The sequence below is a fragment of the Pseudopipra pipra genome, chromosome 2 (genome assembly GCF_036250125.1).
Source record: "Pseudopipra pipra isolate bDixPip1 chromosome 2, bDixPip1.hap1, whole genome shotgun sequence".
Lineage (NCBI taxonomy): Eukaryota > Metazoa > Chordata > Aves > Passeriformes > Pipridae > Pseudopipra > Pseudopipra pipra.
In genome coordinates this window covers 56,049,705-56,067,260 of record NC_087550.1, presented here as the reverse complement: position 1 = coordinate 56,067,260, position 17,556 = coordinate 56,049,705, and the positions used below count along the sequence as shown (strand labels likewise).

Genomic DNA, 17,556 nt, shown 5'->3' with positions numbered 1-17,556 from the left:
GTGTCTCAGTGTTTGTGATTTTGGGAATCCTCATGAACCTAGAACATGTACACTTACATGATTTAATAAAAAACCCAAGCTACTTAAAGACAAGATGGCTTGTGTGCTCCCTGGCACATTAGCTGAAGTGGTAAGGTTCACTACCAGAAGCCTACGTATACATGCGAGTATATGACGCAGAAGTGTCTAACGCTGGCACCTGTATTCTGGAAAGCCTGAACATCACATTATGAAGAACAGGACTTGAGGGTAGCTTTAACTTTCACTGAAAGACTATCAATTTTCCACTCAAAGTGCTATCAGTCATACATACAACATGTCTGAGAGAAATCTCTTTTGAAACTGCCAACTGTGCATGAATGCAGATACCAGTTTTACCCTTTCCTAGTCTTCTGCAGACATCCTCTGTCTTCTATTAGCTTTGAAAAGGTTGTCACTGGTGGTCTTCTGATTTGGTCTTGAATTGTACTTCTAAAGAATTAGAAATTCTGTGTTCAGAGAGCAGTTGCCTGATTTCCCACCTTAACAGAAAGCTCTAGTCTCACACCTCAAGATATGCATACTCTTACAAAAATAAATCAAAGACTTTTGGTCTGAAACATCTCTGAAACTAAACAGACCTACTCTGGCTATTAGTGAAAAGTGGAAGAGACAGATAATCATTTATGCCAAAGGTGCCAGCCAGGGCTTGAGTAGGGAACTGTTTAACAAGATCTGCTCAGGAAAAAAAAGAGTAGCTCATGGTAATTTATACAGTATGTATAAATGTATGTATCATTCTGAAGGATTACAGAAGCTCAGTATGGGATAAAATACAGAAGTATAGAGGATCATCAGGCATCTTTTTTAGTAACAGAGTTCTCACAGTATCTGCCACCTCTTTAAATACAAAATATAGCATGAGTAACTTTAAAAATGCATGGCTGAGGAGTTTTTTGAGGCGTTTCAATAGGGACCTGTTGAAATAACAATTGACATACTCAAAGAAAAATACAAAGTACTTCAGGAAGGGCTTATTCTCATAAAAGAACAAAAATATGTATGCAACCTGAGTCAAAGAAAATGGCTTAGTGATTTTGAAAATGTCTTTTCTCAGGTAAAAAAGGATTCTGAGCATAACCGAACTTATACTTAGTCACACAAGGTTCAATATATTCCAACGGAAAAATAAAAGGCAGCATTTTAAAATAAATTGAGAAAAACTGGTAATTAGGAAAGCTCATTAACAATATAAAATCTAAGAACTTCTTTGCTGAAAACTTTAACCAGTGAAAAATCATTCATCTATTCTGTTTTTTCTCATAGCACATTCAGATAATGAAAAAATAGCAGATTTATTTCCAGTAAAATGCCTGGTAAAATGTATTTTCTACGTCACTTACCTGTTTTCATTTCTAACAAGCGCTTTTTCTTTTGTTGCCTCTCTTGTTTTTCTTTTTCTGCCTTCTCCTTAGCTATTTTAGCACGTCTCTGTTTTTCTTCTGCTTCCCTTCTTCTCATATTTTCTTTTATTGCTTGCTATGAAAAAAAGTAATATAGAGTTCCATGAAAACTGAAGTCTTAGCAAAAACAAAGCTGAACCTTAAAGAAAAAAGCTTTCAAATCTCATCTCCTAACTAATCTTAATTTATCAAACCAAATAAATATTTTACATTCCATGTTTAGTACATTTTATTTAGAAGAGTAAGGAAATTCAGAATAAATATATTAAAAGCACACTAATTGCCCCCAAATAAGGATTATACATTCAGCAAGAAACACATCATAAGAATACACATGTAGGAAGAACTCAAAACATCTAAATCCCTTCATTTTACAAAATTGTAAGCAGTTAGTATTTGTATTTCTAGAATAGTTTCAACATTTATTCTTTCCCATGCAGCCACTCGAGCAAGCAAAACAAGGCTGTCTGGGTGACAGTGTTGCATTTTTCTTATTCTTATCTACATATGCATTAATTCACTGGGTTTATAAATTCTTGTCTTCTGGATAATATCCAGGCAATATTGTTTATTTTGAATTATAAATAAGGACTCCCAAACCTCCAATGAAGCCAAAAGAGAACTATGAGTTTCAAAGTTTTTAAATCATAATTTTGCATATTCAGACATTAAGCAAAAGAACTGTGTCACATTGAATACATTTTTAACAAAAGTATTTTTGGATTACTTTTTCATTCTTTTAGTGTTAGCTATGTACATTGGTAAATTCTCAGTGCTCTAAGAATTTACATTTGCATTATATGTAAAGTGCACCTATTCTCATTGTAGAAAGTTTCTTTTTTCAGAACGCAGTTACACAGAATCCCGTCTTTCACAATATATCAAAGTGGCCCCACCTACAAAATGGCTAGCATCTTCACAAGGTCTGAGGCACACGCTGCATGTTTGCAGGGATAATTAATGTCTCACTTTGTTTTTAGCAGGAAAATGTCCAGACTGCACTCAGAAAAGAAAATACTAGAGAATGGACTGAAGATTATTATACAGCACAGATGAATGTGGATTTACAGCAGTATTTCCAGGGGCACTGTATTATCACTGTAATAGATAGTGACCATAAGAGGGGGAAAGAAAAATATCAAATAGAACTTGTGAAGAAATACTTATCTTGGATAACTGAAGGAGAATAAACTTCCCATCATGAAAAAAATGACAATGAAATGGACTTTTTTACACAAAGCAAAACTGTACTTTCACACAGTCTTCTCCAAAGTAATCTGTCAAATTTCTTGATACAGAGGGAGGAGGTAAGAAGCCTACTACAAAATGCTAAAATTCTTGATTGAATTATTTTTAACAAATTCTTTGCTGATTTTCAGACTAGGCATTCTGTAGAATAAACTACTGGGTAAAACTCAAATGGGTCTTGAGCACAAGTAAATACTGGAAGAAATTACACACTTTCCTGACAGAGTGGCCAAGGAAATTTCTACTTTGCATCTACTTTTTCCCCAAAATTAATACCAGTATGACGGCCTCAGACTGCAGTCATTCAAATGTAGGTATCTCTTCTTTCCAATCACACTGATCAAGTAGGCTTGATTTTGTAGCTCACACCTTCATATTCAGTGCAAATTGGAAGCTTTGGTGTATCACACCTTGCCTCCAGCCTTTCTCTAGCAGGACAGTGATCTTCCAAAAATTCTATGTCACAGCTTAAAATTTCAGGCTGATGATGTCTTGGGTACCATTTAAGACACCTCTCCAGGGCACTAGGCACTTCTGGTGTTAGTTCTCCTTTGAGACATCAGGTAGACAGCTCTTCAAATTTCGCTAACTGTATTAAGTATGCATCTCCCTGGACTAGAACACAATATTAGACACTCAAACTCACATGCAGATGCCAATGTTTCGAGGTCTATGCTCTAGAGCCAAATCCTATTCTACAAGTTCTATGTGTTTTCAACACAAAACATGTGGCATACTAAGGCCTGGATTTTCTGAGATGGAAGAATTCTTGGGTTCCCTCATGTGCTTTCCAGTGTTGTCTCTAATTTTTGTTTAAGTATTTGCATCATATGACAGAAAAATAGAGTTTAGGGAACAAACTCTTACTTGGTTGCTCCTCTTCTGGTTCTTGAAGTCATGTTTCTGCTACAGAGCAACCTAGTGTCAATAGGAGCAAGAGGTTTCTACAGTCTTATGATTAGTGTACTGTCTTGGACAGAAGAGTTGTTGGCTCAAGGCCTCTTCACTCCCTTTCCTACAACTGCAGGAAAATTCTAAGCATTAGACAAACAATTGCTTCATCTTGAAAGCTATCCTTCCAAGGAAAGGGATGAGCTAGTTAGCAGTCTCTGTGATGCTGTGAAAGCATAGAGGGAGGTTAACAGAGATGTCTGATACCTAGGATGTTCCACTGACAGTACCAGGAATTTAGCTTCAGAAGTTAAAGCACTGAAGGTAAAATGCTTCACCCCTTTTTTTGGATCTGGCCAACTAACTGTACTCTCCATTTGGTGCTCAGAGAGTGCAAATAATAGCTGTCACAGCTGCCAAATAACACTGAAGTACAAACTGCAGTCCAAAGTTAGCTATGAAACTCAAGTCTATGGCTTCAGATTTATACATGCTTTTTAAAAACTTTTTAAATATTTTCATTAATTAAGAATAAAAAAAGAAGAATTATAAGTAAGTGAATACTTTATGGAATTCATCAACTTTGTATAACAACAGGGATGACTGAACTTCAGTTTCCCACACCTACTGGTGATAAGTGGCCTTTTAGTTTTGGACTTTCTAATAAATCAATGATTTTTCAGCATTAAATTTACAAGTCTTTTGAACTAAATTTTATAGGATAACAATCACTTTTAGCTTCTGTCAGTAACCAAGTCCAATACTAAACAATCCTGAAAATCAGACTTCAGGTGTCTCATGTTAGGCATCTCAAAAATCTTTTCTGGAAAGTCTCAAAACTGAGCAGCTACTCAATATTCCGTTTACTGTCATTGAATGATAAGGGCTTGCATGCCTTATCTACACATCTTTTTCATATACCCTTCAAACTGCAAGACAGAATTATTAATTTTCCTCAAGGTTTCTTCTATCATGCTCATAAATAATATCTAACTGTTTTGAAGCCCTAATTAATCTATCTTTATAGCACTGCTGTGAAGCAGAGGTTAATATCAGTGGTATTTTACAGACACAGAGAAGAAATATGGGAAAATTACTGTAAAGCACAACCACTCCCTTAAAGCATCCATCTCAACATGAACCTAAGCAGTTAGAATTCTTATTCTACAATATTTACATGGAAGGTGTGGTTTAAACATCAGAAGTTAAAGCAATATAACTATTTTGTAATATTTAGTAATTTTGAAATCAGACTATTGAGCTTCATATTAGGCATTGATCAAGTTAGGAAAACATAATCAATGCCCCTGTTGAAAAATCTGGCATATGTAATTTGTCAAGAAAAAATTTTTCTCATTGAAGATTGTGCTCTCTAGGTTTTTAGTTGCTAAACTCTGAAGCAGAAGAGACTTAGTAATCTTAGTAATGCTCCAAATGTTTGCTAAATATGGGTTCCAGTTTAAGTCTGGTCCTCAAAATAAATGGACATATGAATTTCAAACTGTTTCTCAGTATTTATGAAAGAAATAATTTTCCCTGTCTATATCTTCAGACATGTCTGAAATCCTTAAAAAACTCAACCAACCAAGTAAAACCAAAAAAGACAGGGAAACATGAAAGCAACTTAAATTGTGTTGTAATGATAAGCATCAGCCTGCCATGAGGAGTAGGTGGTAAAATGACTAAGTGAATCTTTCTACAGATCAATAGGCATTCGTTGGATCACTCCTCCGGATTTTGTCACAAAACTCATGCTCATATAACATTCCTGCAGAAGTGTAGTCAGTAAGTTAAGCTATGTAATCATAAGTAGCCAGATGGGACACAAACTACTTATTATCCAAATTCATATACAACTACATAACGTTACAAGAAATAACTTCTAAGAAAGATTAGGCATAAAATAAACATATTGTACCATGAACATGGTCCTGAAGTTGTTTAAGTCTGTTAAAAACTCCTCCACCGAAACTTTCTTCGGATCAATGGCATAATATCTCATCACGTTCTGATAGAGTTTTTCCATGTTCTCATGCATCCGTGAAAGTTTCTGAAAATCTTCTTTGGCATGAACTAGAAAGCTGTACACTGCTGTTAAGGCTGCAAGAATACTCAGTGAATCCAGTCAAACACATGGCCTTTACTTAACATTGATTTGTATGTCATACACATTTTTTATGTCATCAAATGAAGACCAAAAGAATTCGTTCCATGTCATATATGCTTTCTAGTATTTACTGTGTATATTAGGCCTATGAATAAATTCAAGAACCTACACCAAAATATCTCAACCACTTTAAATTTAAAGATTATTCCGTTACCATATAATTTCATATGAAACAACATGAAATGTATGGAACTAATCTAACTTCAAGCACTTATGCAGTTTACTTAGTATCACTGTCTCCTTATTTGAAGCTAAAAGCTTAGTTATATAAATTTCAATTTACATGGAATTTAGGTACAGATACCAATAATTAACCTGAATGCTTTATCAAGAAATAGTATAGTTCCTACTAAAATTAGAGTAAAAATAGAAATATTGATAAACAGCATTAGCAGTAAAAACCATAAAAGATAAAGAACTTCATCCTAACAACAATGCATTTATTTCTGTTCCTGATGGCTGCATCAGATATTTATGCTTTTTCTAAGGCTATTTGCAACATCAATACAACATAATTAAATTAGAGGTGAAAATAATAAAACTACATCTACAAAAGATAGACAATTTATAAATAGCATCAAAATACTGCACAAATTAAATAAAAAAGCTATGTTTGCCAAAGAAGCTCAAAGATTAAATGTTCTACATAGTCATTTCCCTATGTAGGACAACTTCATGAAGTGTTTACTTTAATGGAATGGTAGCTAAACAAATATTTCTGTTCCATTATTTTCCTGTTGTAGTAAAGACTAGAAAAGACAATAAATGGCAATTTTACCTTTACTCTCAATTGCCCGCCTCAACTATTGCAGAAGGGAATTTACTCTCTTTGTACGCTTTCTACTACAGATTAAAAGCACCATGGTCACTTTACTTTATGAAGCACAGGATTTTTAATCAAGTGCATTAAAATCTACACCAATAGAATAGTACAGGACCTGGCACTTCATCTTACTGAGCCTCATACCGTTGGCCTCGGCCCATTGATCCAGCCTGATCAGATCCCTCTGCAGAACCTTCCTACCCCTCCAGATCAACAGCAGATCAACACTCCCACCCAATTTGGTGTCGCCTGCAATCTGACTGACGATGCACTTGATCCCCTCGTTCATATCATCAATAAAGATACTGAACTGGACTGGCCCCAATATTGGGCCCTGGGGAACCCCACAAGTGACCGGTACACAGTAACAATTTACTGCTGGGTGGTAACTTTCACTCTTGAGTTTTTTTGCAATGCACTCCTCTCTCAGCTTTGTTTAGAGGCTGAATCCAATTTGAATTTCACTATTAAATGTCTTACTGGTTGGTGAAGGTTACTTTTAAAATATCAAGTAAGAAGTTTATGGGGGATTTTTTGTGATTTAGAATCCATGCCAGAAAGTCACACAATAATGTTCTCATGTACATGCAGGAAAGGAGAAATAATGCACTTTCACAACATTCTAATTGGTCACTACGATGGCTATTAGCTGGGTCTGTAAGGGCACAACAGCCTTCATTACAACAGTCTTGTAAAAAAGGACTAACTAAACTCAAGATTTAAACGATTAAAGAAGATACATCTTCCATCACTCCTCAAACATTAAATTTCAGACTTTCTCCAACAAGGCTCTTTTGCCAGTACAAGCTTCTTTCCATGCTTCTACTGACTCCACAAGATGCAGCTTGTAAGGAGCTTCAGACTGCCTGTGTTGACTAACTAGCAACAGCTCAAAGAGTGCTGATATGGGCCCACTTTTCTTCTGCATCAATTTGAATCTCTCTTCTTTACTTGGCTCCCAAGACGAGAATAGCACAGCACACAGAAAACTACTCTTTAGACCTGAGATTCTTAAAAATTATTAAGACTCTTAAAAAGCTGGTGAGACAATAAGGAAAGTTGATGAGAAGTTAGTCTACAACTGCTGCCTAGCTATTAAATAAAAAAGGATTATGAGAAACAAGTCATGACACAACATAGGTTAGGACCATCAAAAGAAATGTCAGCAGTTCACAAAAACACCAGCAAATCAAAACAACAAAAACAGAGTGAAAACAGAAAAAAGGATTTCTACATCTGTTTCACTTTTTATCCTACCAATTTAGGATACTTATTTTTTGTGATTCTTAGATTATTAACAGAACTTATGGAAAGCTACATGTGTTTTGCAGTTACAAGGTTGCTTATTTCCACAGATTGGAAGGATAAAGGGAAATCAGATAAATGTGTTTTGTTGTCACTATGTATAAGTGCCAAATATCAAACTTTCCAATAACTTCCTCCCGTTTTCTAGGAAGAAGGAAAAAAAAATTAAAATTATCAGTAAAATATAAACTTCATCTTGTAAATGCCAGAGAATGTCCTGAAAAGAACACTTGGGGAGTGAGGGAGGTGAAAGACAAAATTTCTGTTACATTCTTCAAGACACAGCTGAAATTACAGTTATGTTAACAGAGTCCCTATAAGCTGGATAGTTTATACTGTTAAAAGTGACTCTCCTTGAATCTTTGATGCACAGTTTTAAACACAAAATATGGCACTCTGGAAAGATGTTCTACTATCTAGTATTTCAATGCTAGACATGATGAATCCTGAGATTTTTATTTTCCATCTGGTGCATTATGGGATATCCCTAAGCTCTTGGCATTCTACTGAGACTGTGCTTCAATTTAGGTATCTTTAATAACTCCTCTTCCTTTTCTCCTTAAATATGGCTTTTGTTAGCCAGCCCTAGCTAAACTGGAGACAACAGGGAATATTACTGAGTACAGCAATCCCAACTGTAATTATTATGAACAGGTTGATATATATGCATTATCAACTACACAATTCATTGGTTTTGGATGAATGAAGACAGAAGTACAGCCGAGCTGCAACACAGGTGGGAAGAAAAGGAAATCAAGAAGTTTGATATTTGTTAACTTTTTCTGAAGTGGCTTCACTTCACGGACTGCATTTTTGGACTCATGGGACTACAGATCATTCTGCTAATTAATGGAACAGGAAAGCAATGCAGAGCTGAGACAAGTAATATCTGTGGCAAAATTTCTAACACCTGTATGTTTGGTCTTGCATATTCTGACAGATCGTTTCATAGTGAACTGCTTGTCTGAAGTTTATACTCATTTTAATACATTATGGTATTTAAAATACTAATATAGTGCAGCATGTCAAGCCAAGTAAAAGCAGTTGTTACCCTAGAAGAGATAATGAATGATGTTATCTCCACCGTATATTTCCTTAAAAGACCCTAATATTCACCACTTGTGATATTTTCACAAACTAACCTACATATTAAGTCTAGACAATTGAAAAAGGAATACTGTTCTGCATACGAACAAAAAGATTAGCAGGTGCATAGATGCTGTATATATTTTAGCAGAATCTTCAAAGAGAACTGAGTCTGCCACTACACTAGACAACAACAGCCTCCATAAAAACGTGGCAAACCTTTTGAAGACATGCTCAAAAAGACTTTGAGGTCACTCCAAAACATTTCAACAAATGATTTCCTACTAAGAGCAAGGGGTGTGAATGCTGTAGGTCTCTGTTAAGGATTTCCCACTTTTTGGGAAAACAGTTGCAATTGTCTGACAAATACATGTCAGAGACACTTCTTTTTATATACATATACCAAGGTTCAACAGAAAAATTTTGTATCTGAATATAATAGTTCAAGAAACACTTAGAAATGTTTAGAGTACTTGTTCAATAATACCTTTTCTTTGATTCATTCCTACTTACCTCTGTGTTATAATACAAAAACAAATTGGCAGGTATTTGTATTACACAAATCTGCTGCACCCAGTGCTTGTATCCCATATATTACAAGCAAAACCAGTGTTAGCTGTAATACATGTGTGAAGTTCAGACCAGATACTAAAGACCCATACATAAAAATTATATACTTAAATTAAATTTACACAGTTAACATCTTGTCCCTCCTCCAAAGAGCAACACACAACCTTTTTTTATCTGAAGAGCTCAGGTCCTGTAATCTTCCAAAGTCCTTAGGATGCAAGGACATCTTACAGACTTCAGTTTGATTATGTTGCACAGGGGGAACTTCAAACTATGAGGTCAATTAAGTAACCGACAGTTTGGGGGCAGCAAGTAGTCTCTTTGCTGCAGTTGAAATGGGTTTCTTGACTCAGGTTAAGTGCTGTTCCTTCCTTCCCTTTTTGCAATGTCAACAAATCAAATTAAATGGCAAGGAAAGAGGAACAGAGAATTGATCAAAAGAAAAGACTTTGTTCCTAGCTGAAAGGCAGCAAGTAATCAACTTATTGTCTCTCAAGAATTAGTTCCGTAAGTTTCTGTAAAAAACACCATCAACTACCTTCACTGATAGGCTCAAAGTTGTCAAGAGTTTCTCAGCTGCTACTTGGAAAAGTCAGAAGATGTGAGTTGTACTGATAAAGAGCATGTTGACTAAATAATTTAATTAAACTTTTAATACACAATTTAAATACTCTCCATAAACCCACTAAATTTTTATTTTTAATGTACAAGTGTATTTTGTTCACTGTGTTTTTTTGGAACATTTCACTTGATGGATTTAATACACTAGATTCATATCAATTAAATATTCTTTGACTCTCCTAATTAAAGGAAACAGAAGAATTGTGATAATAACTATTATTTCTTTTCAGCTAGCATACGTACGATGGCTGACAAATTAACACAATCTAATATATAGGAGAAATATTCATAATTACAGACTTTGTCAATAAAAGAGTGCACCAACTGTGCATACGTCTGACTTCCTAAAGAAACAAGAATGCTAATCAGTTCATTAGGGGGCTTTGGGTTGTGATATTTAGCGACAGGATGTAATAGCCTGCTTGTCCATGGAGCTTAATTGTATTCAGGATGAAAAATTATTTCCAACAAAGCACCCTCCTTTCTTTTTCAGATTTCCTGCTGGTTTCTTTTCATGAGCTTCATGCTTTTCAAGACATCGGCATCACTCAGCTTTCCTTGTCATAGGAATAAAAGTAAAGACAGGTCCAGGTTTCATCATGCTGTGCAGGATTATCTAACCTTTACATCAAACCTTTTCTGCTTCGTAATTTATTGAAGTTCCTGTTTTTCTAAAAGTGAGCTTCTTTAATTAGCGTGTTCACAGACATGACTAGAAACCATATGCAACTTGGCTGTTTTGAAATTACTGCCTGTCTGCTGGGTCAGGTAGTAGGAGAGGGCGAACTATTTCTGTTCATAATATTTACTGTTCAAAATATTGTATTTGAATAGTCTAATACAATGTAATATGTAGTATGGTTGGTGTAAGGACTTAACACAGTTGCTTCTCTCAAACACTGTTCAGGCCACAGAAGGACTTTGCCATAAGATAAGCACAGAAGGGAGCGACAGGATGCCTCTAACTCCAAGCCTAGTAGAGGCAAGATCTGGTTGGCACATCCTGAGTAATGCATCCAGGCAAAAATACCCACTACGGCAAACTGTGTAAAGAAGTAACTGCTTGTACGCATATCACCGGTTAAACAAAGATCACCTCAAGTTATGGGACAGATGGCATCTGCAACCACCAAACCCTCTTCCCATCCCCCGAATGTGCCTCTGTGGATACCGGAAACTTGGACTGTAAGTTAAATCACTGTAACAGCTCAGCAGCTGTGCTGAAATCAACTCCGACTGGGTAATTCTGGCAGGGGGAAATCACAACCCACCAACTCAAGAAACCCACTGACTCAAAAGAAGAGAAAGACTGAGCACGAGACTAATTAGCGTTAGACGTGAGGGAATAATTTAACCAATAGAATAAGAGAACTATGTAGCCAATGAGCATTAGTTCCTTTGTTTGCTAAAATGTATAAATAGTGAAAAGTTTTGAATGACCTTGGGACCCCCACTACTGAGAAGCCCAGGGTGAACTACCACCAACGGGACACAACTGGATCCATGGGAGGTGACTGTCCTCTGCTTAATCTCTCTCTGTCTCTCTCTCACTATTTCTCCCCTCATTCTTCTATTTCTCTCTATTTCTCTACCTCACATTTACTGCTAGATAAAATCTGTATTACAGATTTTAGCACATGGTTTTGTTTGCACCTTAATTTGAGCAGAGCCATCTCCCACTAATCAAATCTTAACAGTTGGTTTTACCTGTACTGATTTCTTATAACTAAGACCAAATATTCATCTTGCCTGTTTCTGACAGCAGTCAATACCCAAAGATTAGGGAAAAAAAGAAGAAAACTTGGCAATTATAGCATTATAATTCAACTGATGCAGTATTCAGTTTCCAGCAGTCTCCATGTTACTGATTCTTCTAAGCCAAAGCTACTGCTGGAGTATTCTGCTTAACAGCTTTTGATGTACAATCTTTAGCCAACTATCGAAGTCTGAGATGAAATTCATTCACGTTTTCAGCTTATACAACATCCTAGAAGTAAATTCTACAGTTTAATTGTCTGTTGTCCAAGAAAACATTTCCATTACTATGTTTTAACCTGCTGAACAGTATTTCACATGGGATGAACCCTGGTTCTTTATAAGATACAATGAATATATTAAGAACTTTCCTTCTGTATGGAATACAAAATTACAAGTACTTACTGTACTTACTGTATTTTCTTAACTTTTTTGATTTTCCACCTTCAGAGTTTTAATCTATTGAAAGGCCTTATGCAGAAAGTATTGCCAGCTGCTGCTCATTGCAACCATTCACTGCCACATCAGCAAGTGTACAGCATACTTGTTGAGATGGGGTGATGGAAGAACTGATGATGTAAGAATATTGTTGATTTTTATACCATCTTAAAATGTTTTCTGCTTGCCCTTAACTGCAATTGTTCCCAATTGTTCAAATATAGTGTTTTCCCTCCAGAACAATTACTCTATAATCACTGAAGTTTACTTGCTGCTTTGTCAGCATCTGTCAGTATCTGCCTTTGACATGAGGACTTTTTTAAAGATATTAATACAGGAAAAAAAACCAATCCATCTTTTACTTAAGAAATTTCTTTACTTGATTCAGTTATGCTCTATTGACTTCCTACCTTTAACTGCATGATATAATAGAGCTGCAAGGGGTGGTTTCTCTTTGCAAAACACACACTGACTGTCCCCCATCGTATTTTTTCTCCAAAAAAATATATGTTCATTCTGTTTTTATTTAGTCTTCATCAGTTTTCTTGGTAGAGAAGCCGGACTTGCAGATCCTCCTTGCAGCTCTTCTAAAAGAACTTAGGGGCTTCTTTTCAGCTTTGACCTGGTCTAGTGGCAGGTGTCCCTGCCCACAACAGGGAGGTTGGAACCAGATAGTCTTTGAGGTTCCTTCCAACCCAAAGTATTCTATGATTCCTTTCTGTCTTGGGCTACTTTAGTTCATGTAAGAATCTGTAGTCCATTACGTTTATATTATAGTTAATTTTAATTTTTTTTTTCAAGTGTTTTGTGACCACTGGTTACTCCTGGGGATTTATTGCTATTTATTCTATATTAAGAAAAAAAATTCTACTGATTCTTTCATTTGAGATCATCCTTCCATTCAAAATATTACACAGTAGGATCAACTGAAGTTCTCCCTAGAGAAAACTGATGCAAAAACCAAATTTAACTTTATGGCTGTGGCCTACATCACAACCATTTTGGATTACATGAGCATTGTTGGTCCCTTCCAACTGAAACAGTCTATTCTATTCTAATGGATTAAGAAGAGCCTGTCCTTTCTCATAGGTTAGATTTTTTAATAGGCCCTTCCCATTCTAACTTCCTAGACTACATGCCATTTTCTTAACAAAGCATTATTCTCTGAAAATTTTCTGAAAGCTCTCATGGATATATTTTCCTCTAAACTCACGGCAATATTTTACCTCTTGCCTTCGGGTCCCATCTCCTAGTTCTCCTATTATGCTATCAGTTTCTCTGGGGACAAAACTTGCATTTCATATTGTAGAGATAGTGTGCTGGTGGGCTACAACATATCTTTTAAAAACACATTGAGCTGGTAAAGAAAAGTCAGCAACAACAACAATAAACAGAATAACCTCAACAACAAAATACTCGACCTTACAAAAAATTAGTAGCAACACTGAAAGGTTAAGATAACCCATACTGTCCAGAGAAGGCCTGAAGCTAAGTTGCAAACACTGGTTGCAGCTAATCTAATGAAGGCAAAACTGGCCCTGATGCAGGAAGAACCAGTATATCCACTAGGCCTCAGAGTCGCTTGCCATCTTTCATTCAATAGTAATCAAGAGGACTGTGCCCTGAGTCCCCCCGCCTTTGCATGTAACAGAGTAGTCTTCCAGCTAGGTAATAACCTAACCATATCTGCAGAGCAAATTTCAATCTGTCTGCTGATATTTTTGTTTCCAGATTAGTCTCAGTGCCAAGCATATATGATCAACATTTGCTAGGGAGGTTTAAGTGAAAGAATGGGGTTTTTCTGTTTAATTAATTATCTTCAGGTCACAGGGTGTTCTTATGAAAGAGAGAGGCAGTGAAGTAGGTGGCAGGATTTGGAATAAATAGTGAGAAAAGGAATTTTGGCAAAAATAAGACCTGAAAACACTTTGCGCGCTATGAATCCAATTTCTGAAATAAGAGAAATCTTCTGGGTTTGTGGTTGCATGTACAAAAACATTCACAGTGGTAATCCATACACTAGAAAACAAATAGACACAAGGTGACAGACATATTTTTCTAAGATGTTCTGACATCAAAAAATAATTTAACACTAGAGTCCTTAACAATCCTATTATAACTACTTTTCACTAAGTTGTGAAATTTATAAAGAGTAAAATCTGACAGTAAGCATTTTTCTACTCATTCATTCCACTACGGAGGAATCCTTTAATTAGACTCTTCATGTCTTTAAGTTTCTGAGAGGGAAAAAAAAGTTAGATTTTTCAAAAATACACGCCACAAACTAGACAGAAATTATGCAAAGAAATTTAAAGTTTAAAGCAATGCAGTTAAATTACTTGGGGATTTTTCTTCTGTTTTGTTTTTTAAGAGCATTCCAAAGGATATTGACATTTTTGCTATAAACTTATCATGCTTATCTTCAGGAACTGGAAAAGTCTGCAAATCCTTCTCAAGCTGTTGGAGTTGCTTCTCCATATGCTTAAGGCTCTTCTCCAGGTTTTCTGCTGAGACTAAAATACAGAACATTCATTCTGTTAACACACTAAACAAAAATCATGGTTTGCAAAATACATGAGTTAAATACGAGTTAAATACATGAGTTAAAACCTTACCCAAATCAGCATACTACATTTTTTAATTCTGAAATTAAAGCACACTAAAGAAATTACAAAACGATGGAGTCACTCTACAATGGTCAGCTCCCTTCACTTATTCAGTTGCCTTTTCTGATTAGATGTATGCTGTTTGAATGCTGCATTTTGATTTATCTTTATGCCTAAGGTTTAGCATTGCAATTAGCAGTCTGTTTTAAATAACCTGAGATATACAAATGCCAGTCTATCTCTTCTAATTAACCAAAGGACAAGTTCTGAAGCTATTCTAAGAATCACAAAGCTTTTTTCAATCTCATTCTGTTAAAACAGAAAAAAAGAACATTTGTAAGGAAAATCATGAAGCAAGAGTCTCAAAACACAAAGAAAATGGGGCTATTAAACACCCATGCATGAAACCCAAAACTCAGTTCCCCAGTTTGAAAACATCTGTGGTAAAAAAAACCAGCAGAATTTGTAAGAAAGAAGGTGCTTGCCAAGCACTTGAGAGAGTACAACAGAGCAATTCATGGACTTTAGAAAAAGAAAGGAGTAGAGCTGAAACATCAGGGATTTACAGAAGGATGTAAAAAAGGTGCAAATTTTTTTCTTCAGGAAAAAAGAAATAAAACTTTCATACATTTGAATCAATGCATGCAAAGTTGAAGGGTTGATCTGTAAAAGTTGATTAAAATATCAGGATCACAAGAGTAAACAGAGGATGACTCGTTAGTGTGTATTCTATCTTAGAGCTATATAAGTGCAATCAATAAAAAATTATTTCCTGATTGCTTATGAAGTCAACATTTAAATCTATTCCATAGGAACAATAATAAAGAGGTAAGAACAGACTGTGAATTCTAGTCTAATTACTTTTTTAAAAATTATTTTATTCATAATATACTGTATCTGTAAAGATATAGTTACTTTCAACTTCATTTAAAAAAAATCCCTGGAGAAAGTCTGTGTCCCTATGACGTTACTAGAATCTGTAGTGTATCCGTGATTTTGTCTACTGAGTAGAGTTATGTGATGGAAAATATAAAATACAGACAATGAACACATCCTTCTCTCATAGAAGCCTGACAGAGTCCCCAAACTACTAGAGTAAAATGTTGCATAGCAACTACAATCCTATTCATTGCAGAAAGGTTAACACGACTATAAAATGATCCATGGCAATCTGTTAAATTGCTAATGCAACCTAAAAGAAGGAAAACAAAAAAGCCCAAACAATGTGCAGGCAATTTTTCAAAAGAGGGAATAAAAATATATGTTCATGTTATAAATTATAACTCTTCATTTGCTTTATAATCACCATTTTTAAAAGTCTCTGGTTACTCAAAAGCACTGTTTCCCAACTGTATATTAGAGTTGCATATTTTCACGCAGGAACCAGTCATCCCAAATCATCACCAGGTAAGTCAGCTCTTTTCAGTAGTTAAGAAACTGCCTTGCTTGGGAAGCAAAGCTACAATTGGAAGCTGACAATGTTAACTAAGATGCATTTCAGTCTTCACTGGTTCCAGAAACAAACCTGATTTTAATATAAAGTCATACTTCTGCTGTCATAAGAAACCTTTGAAAGTTAGGCACACACAATTTTAAGATACTGATTTACTTAGAAAGCTGCTAAGAAACAGAATATAACTTGTGCCTAATATAACTATTTATAAGACTCTTCACAATACCATTAGTCTTGAATAAGGAGTTCACAGCATAAATTAGTGATATACTTACAGAATATCAAAATGATGAAACGCGGCAAGTACACACGTTTAAAAACAATATAAAAACCCAATCCACCAAAAAATCCCCTACATCAATTGCAGGTAGTAGCTGAGTAACAGGTACAGTCTTTTACCTAGATAAAAAACTCAACAAAACAACTCTGTGCCTAGAGCAAATTAACAGGTTCTATACAAGAAATTTTTGAGTTCTTGCTTCCAGCAAGGCCAATTTTTTATTCGAGTACTTCAGTTCTTTTGACACTGAACAGTTACATGTTTGGTCAAGAATCTTTAAATCTCAGTCTTGTTCTGAAGAGTATTTTTTTCCTCTGTCATGATCTTAGGTTGTTTTTCAACTTAAGAATGGAACACTTCTTTGATTTCAGCAGTGCGCAACTATTAGATATATTTTCCTTTAAGACTATGTGCCTGGTGACAGCCTCAAGGAGAGGCTAGTTCACAATATGCTGCTATTAAGCTTGGTATTATTGTCTTTGCAGCTTTCAATTTAGTGAAAATAGATGAAAAAAAAATCAAACCCGTAAATATAGCCAACTCTTCCATAAAAAGATCACATGAAAAACCTGCCAACCTTCCCGTTTTGTCCCTCTAAAAGACATGGTATAAAATTTGAAGAGACATAGAAGAAAGGGAGTTTTTTTCTTCTCCTGCCAAACTTTGACCCCTAATCCAGATTCAGAAATAAACCCAAGCCAAACTGAAGTGTGCAACTCACATGCTAGTTTAGAAACAAATTCAAAACCTGTGTTTTCGAATATTAGTGAGCCCATAAACCCAAGCTGTTCATTGACTAAAATGCACGTGTGCCTAAACAATCCCCTACTTATATCCTCTAAACTCTCATATCCCTTTTTCAAAATGGCTC

General features: G+C 35.5%; 1 protein-coding gene across 6 annotated transcripts in view; it reads right to left on the bottom strand.

Moving 5' to 3' along the window:
- DIAPH3 (diaphanous related formin 3) overlaps positions 1-17,556 on the bottom strand; it is a 209,378-nt gene that overhangs the window by 72,112 nt on the left and 119,710 nt on the right. For all 6 annotated transcript variants that reach the window (XM_064645581.1, XM_064645582.1, XM_064645580.1 and 3 more), the window contains 3 exons: positions 14,735-14,859; positions 5,500-5,664; positions 1,383-1,518 (listed from right to left, as the gene is read on the bottom strand). In XM_064645581.1, the coding sequence (XP_064501651.1) occupies positions 1,383-1,518; positions 5,500-5,664; positions 14,735-14,859 (426 nt within the window). The remainder of the gene's footprint in view (positions 1-1,382; positions 1,519-5,499; positions 5,665-14,734; positions 14,860-17,556) is intronic.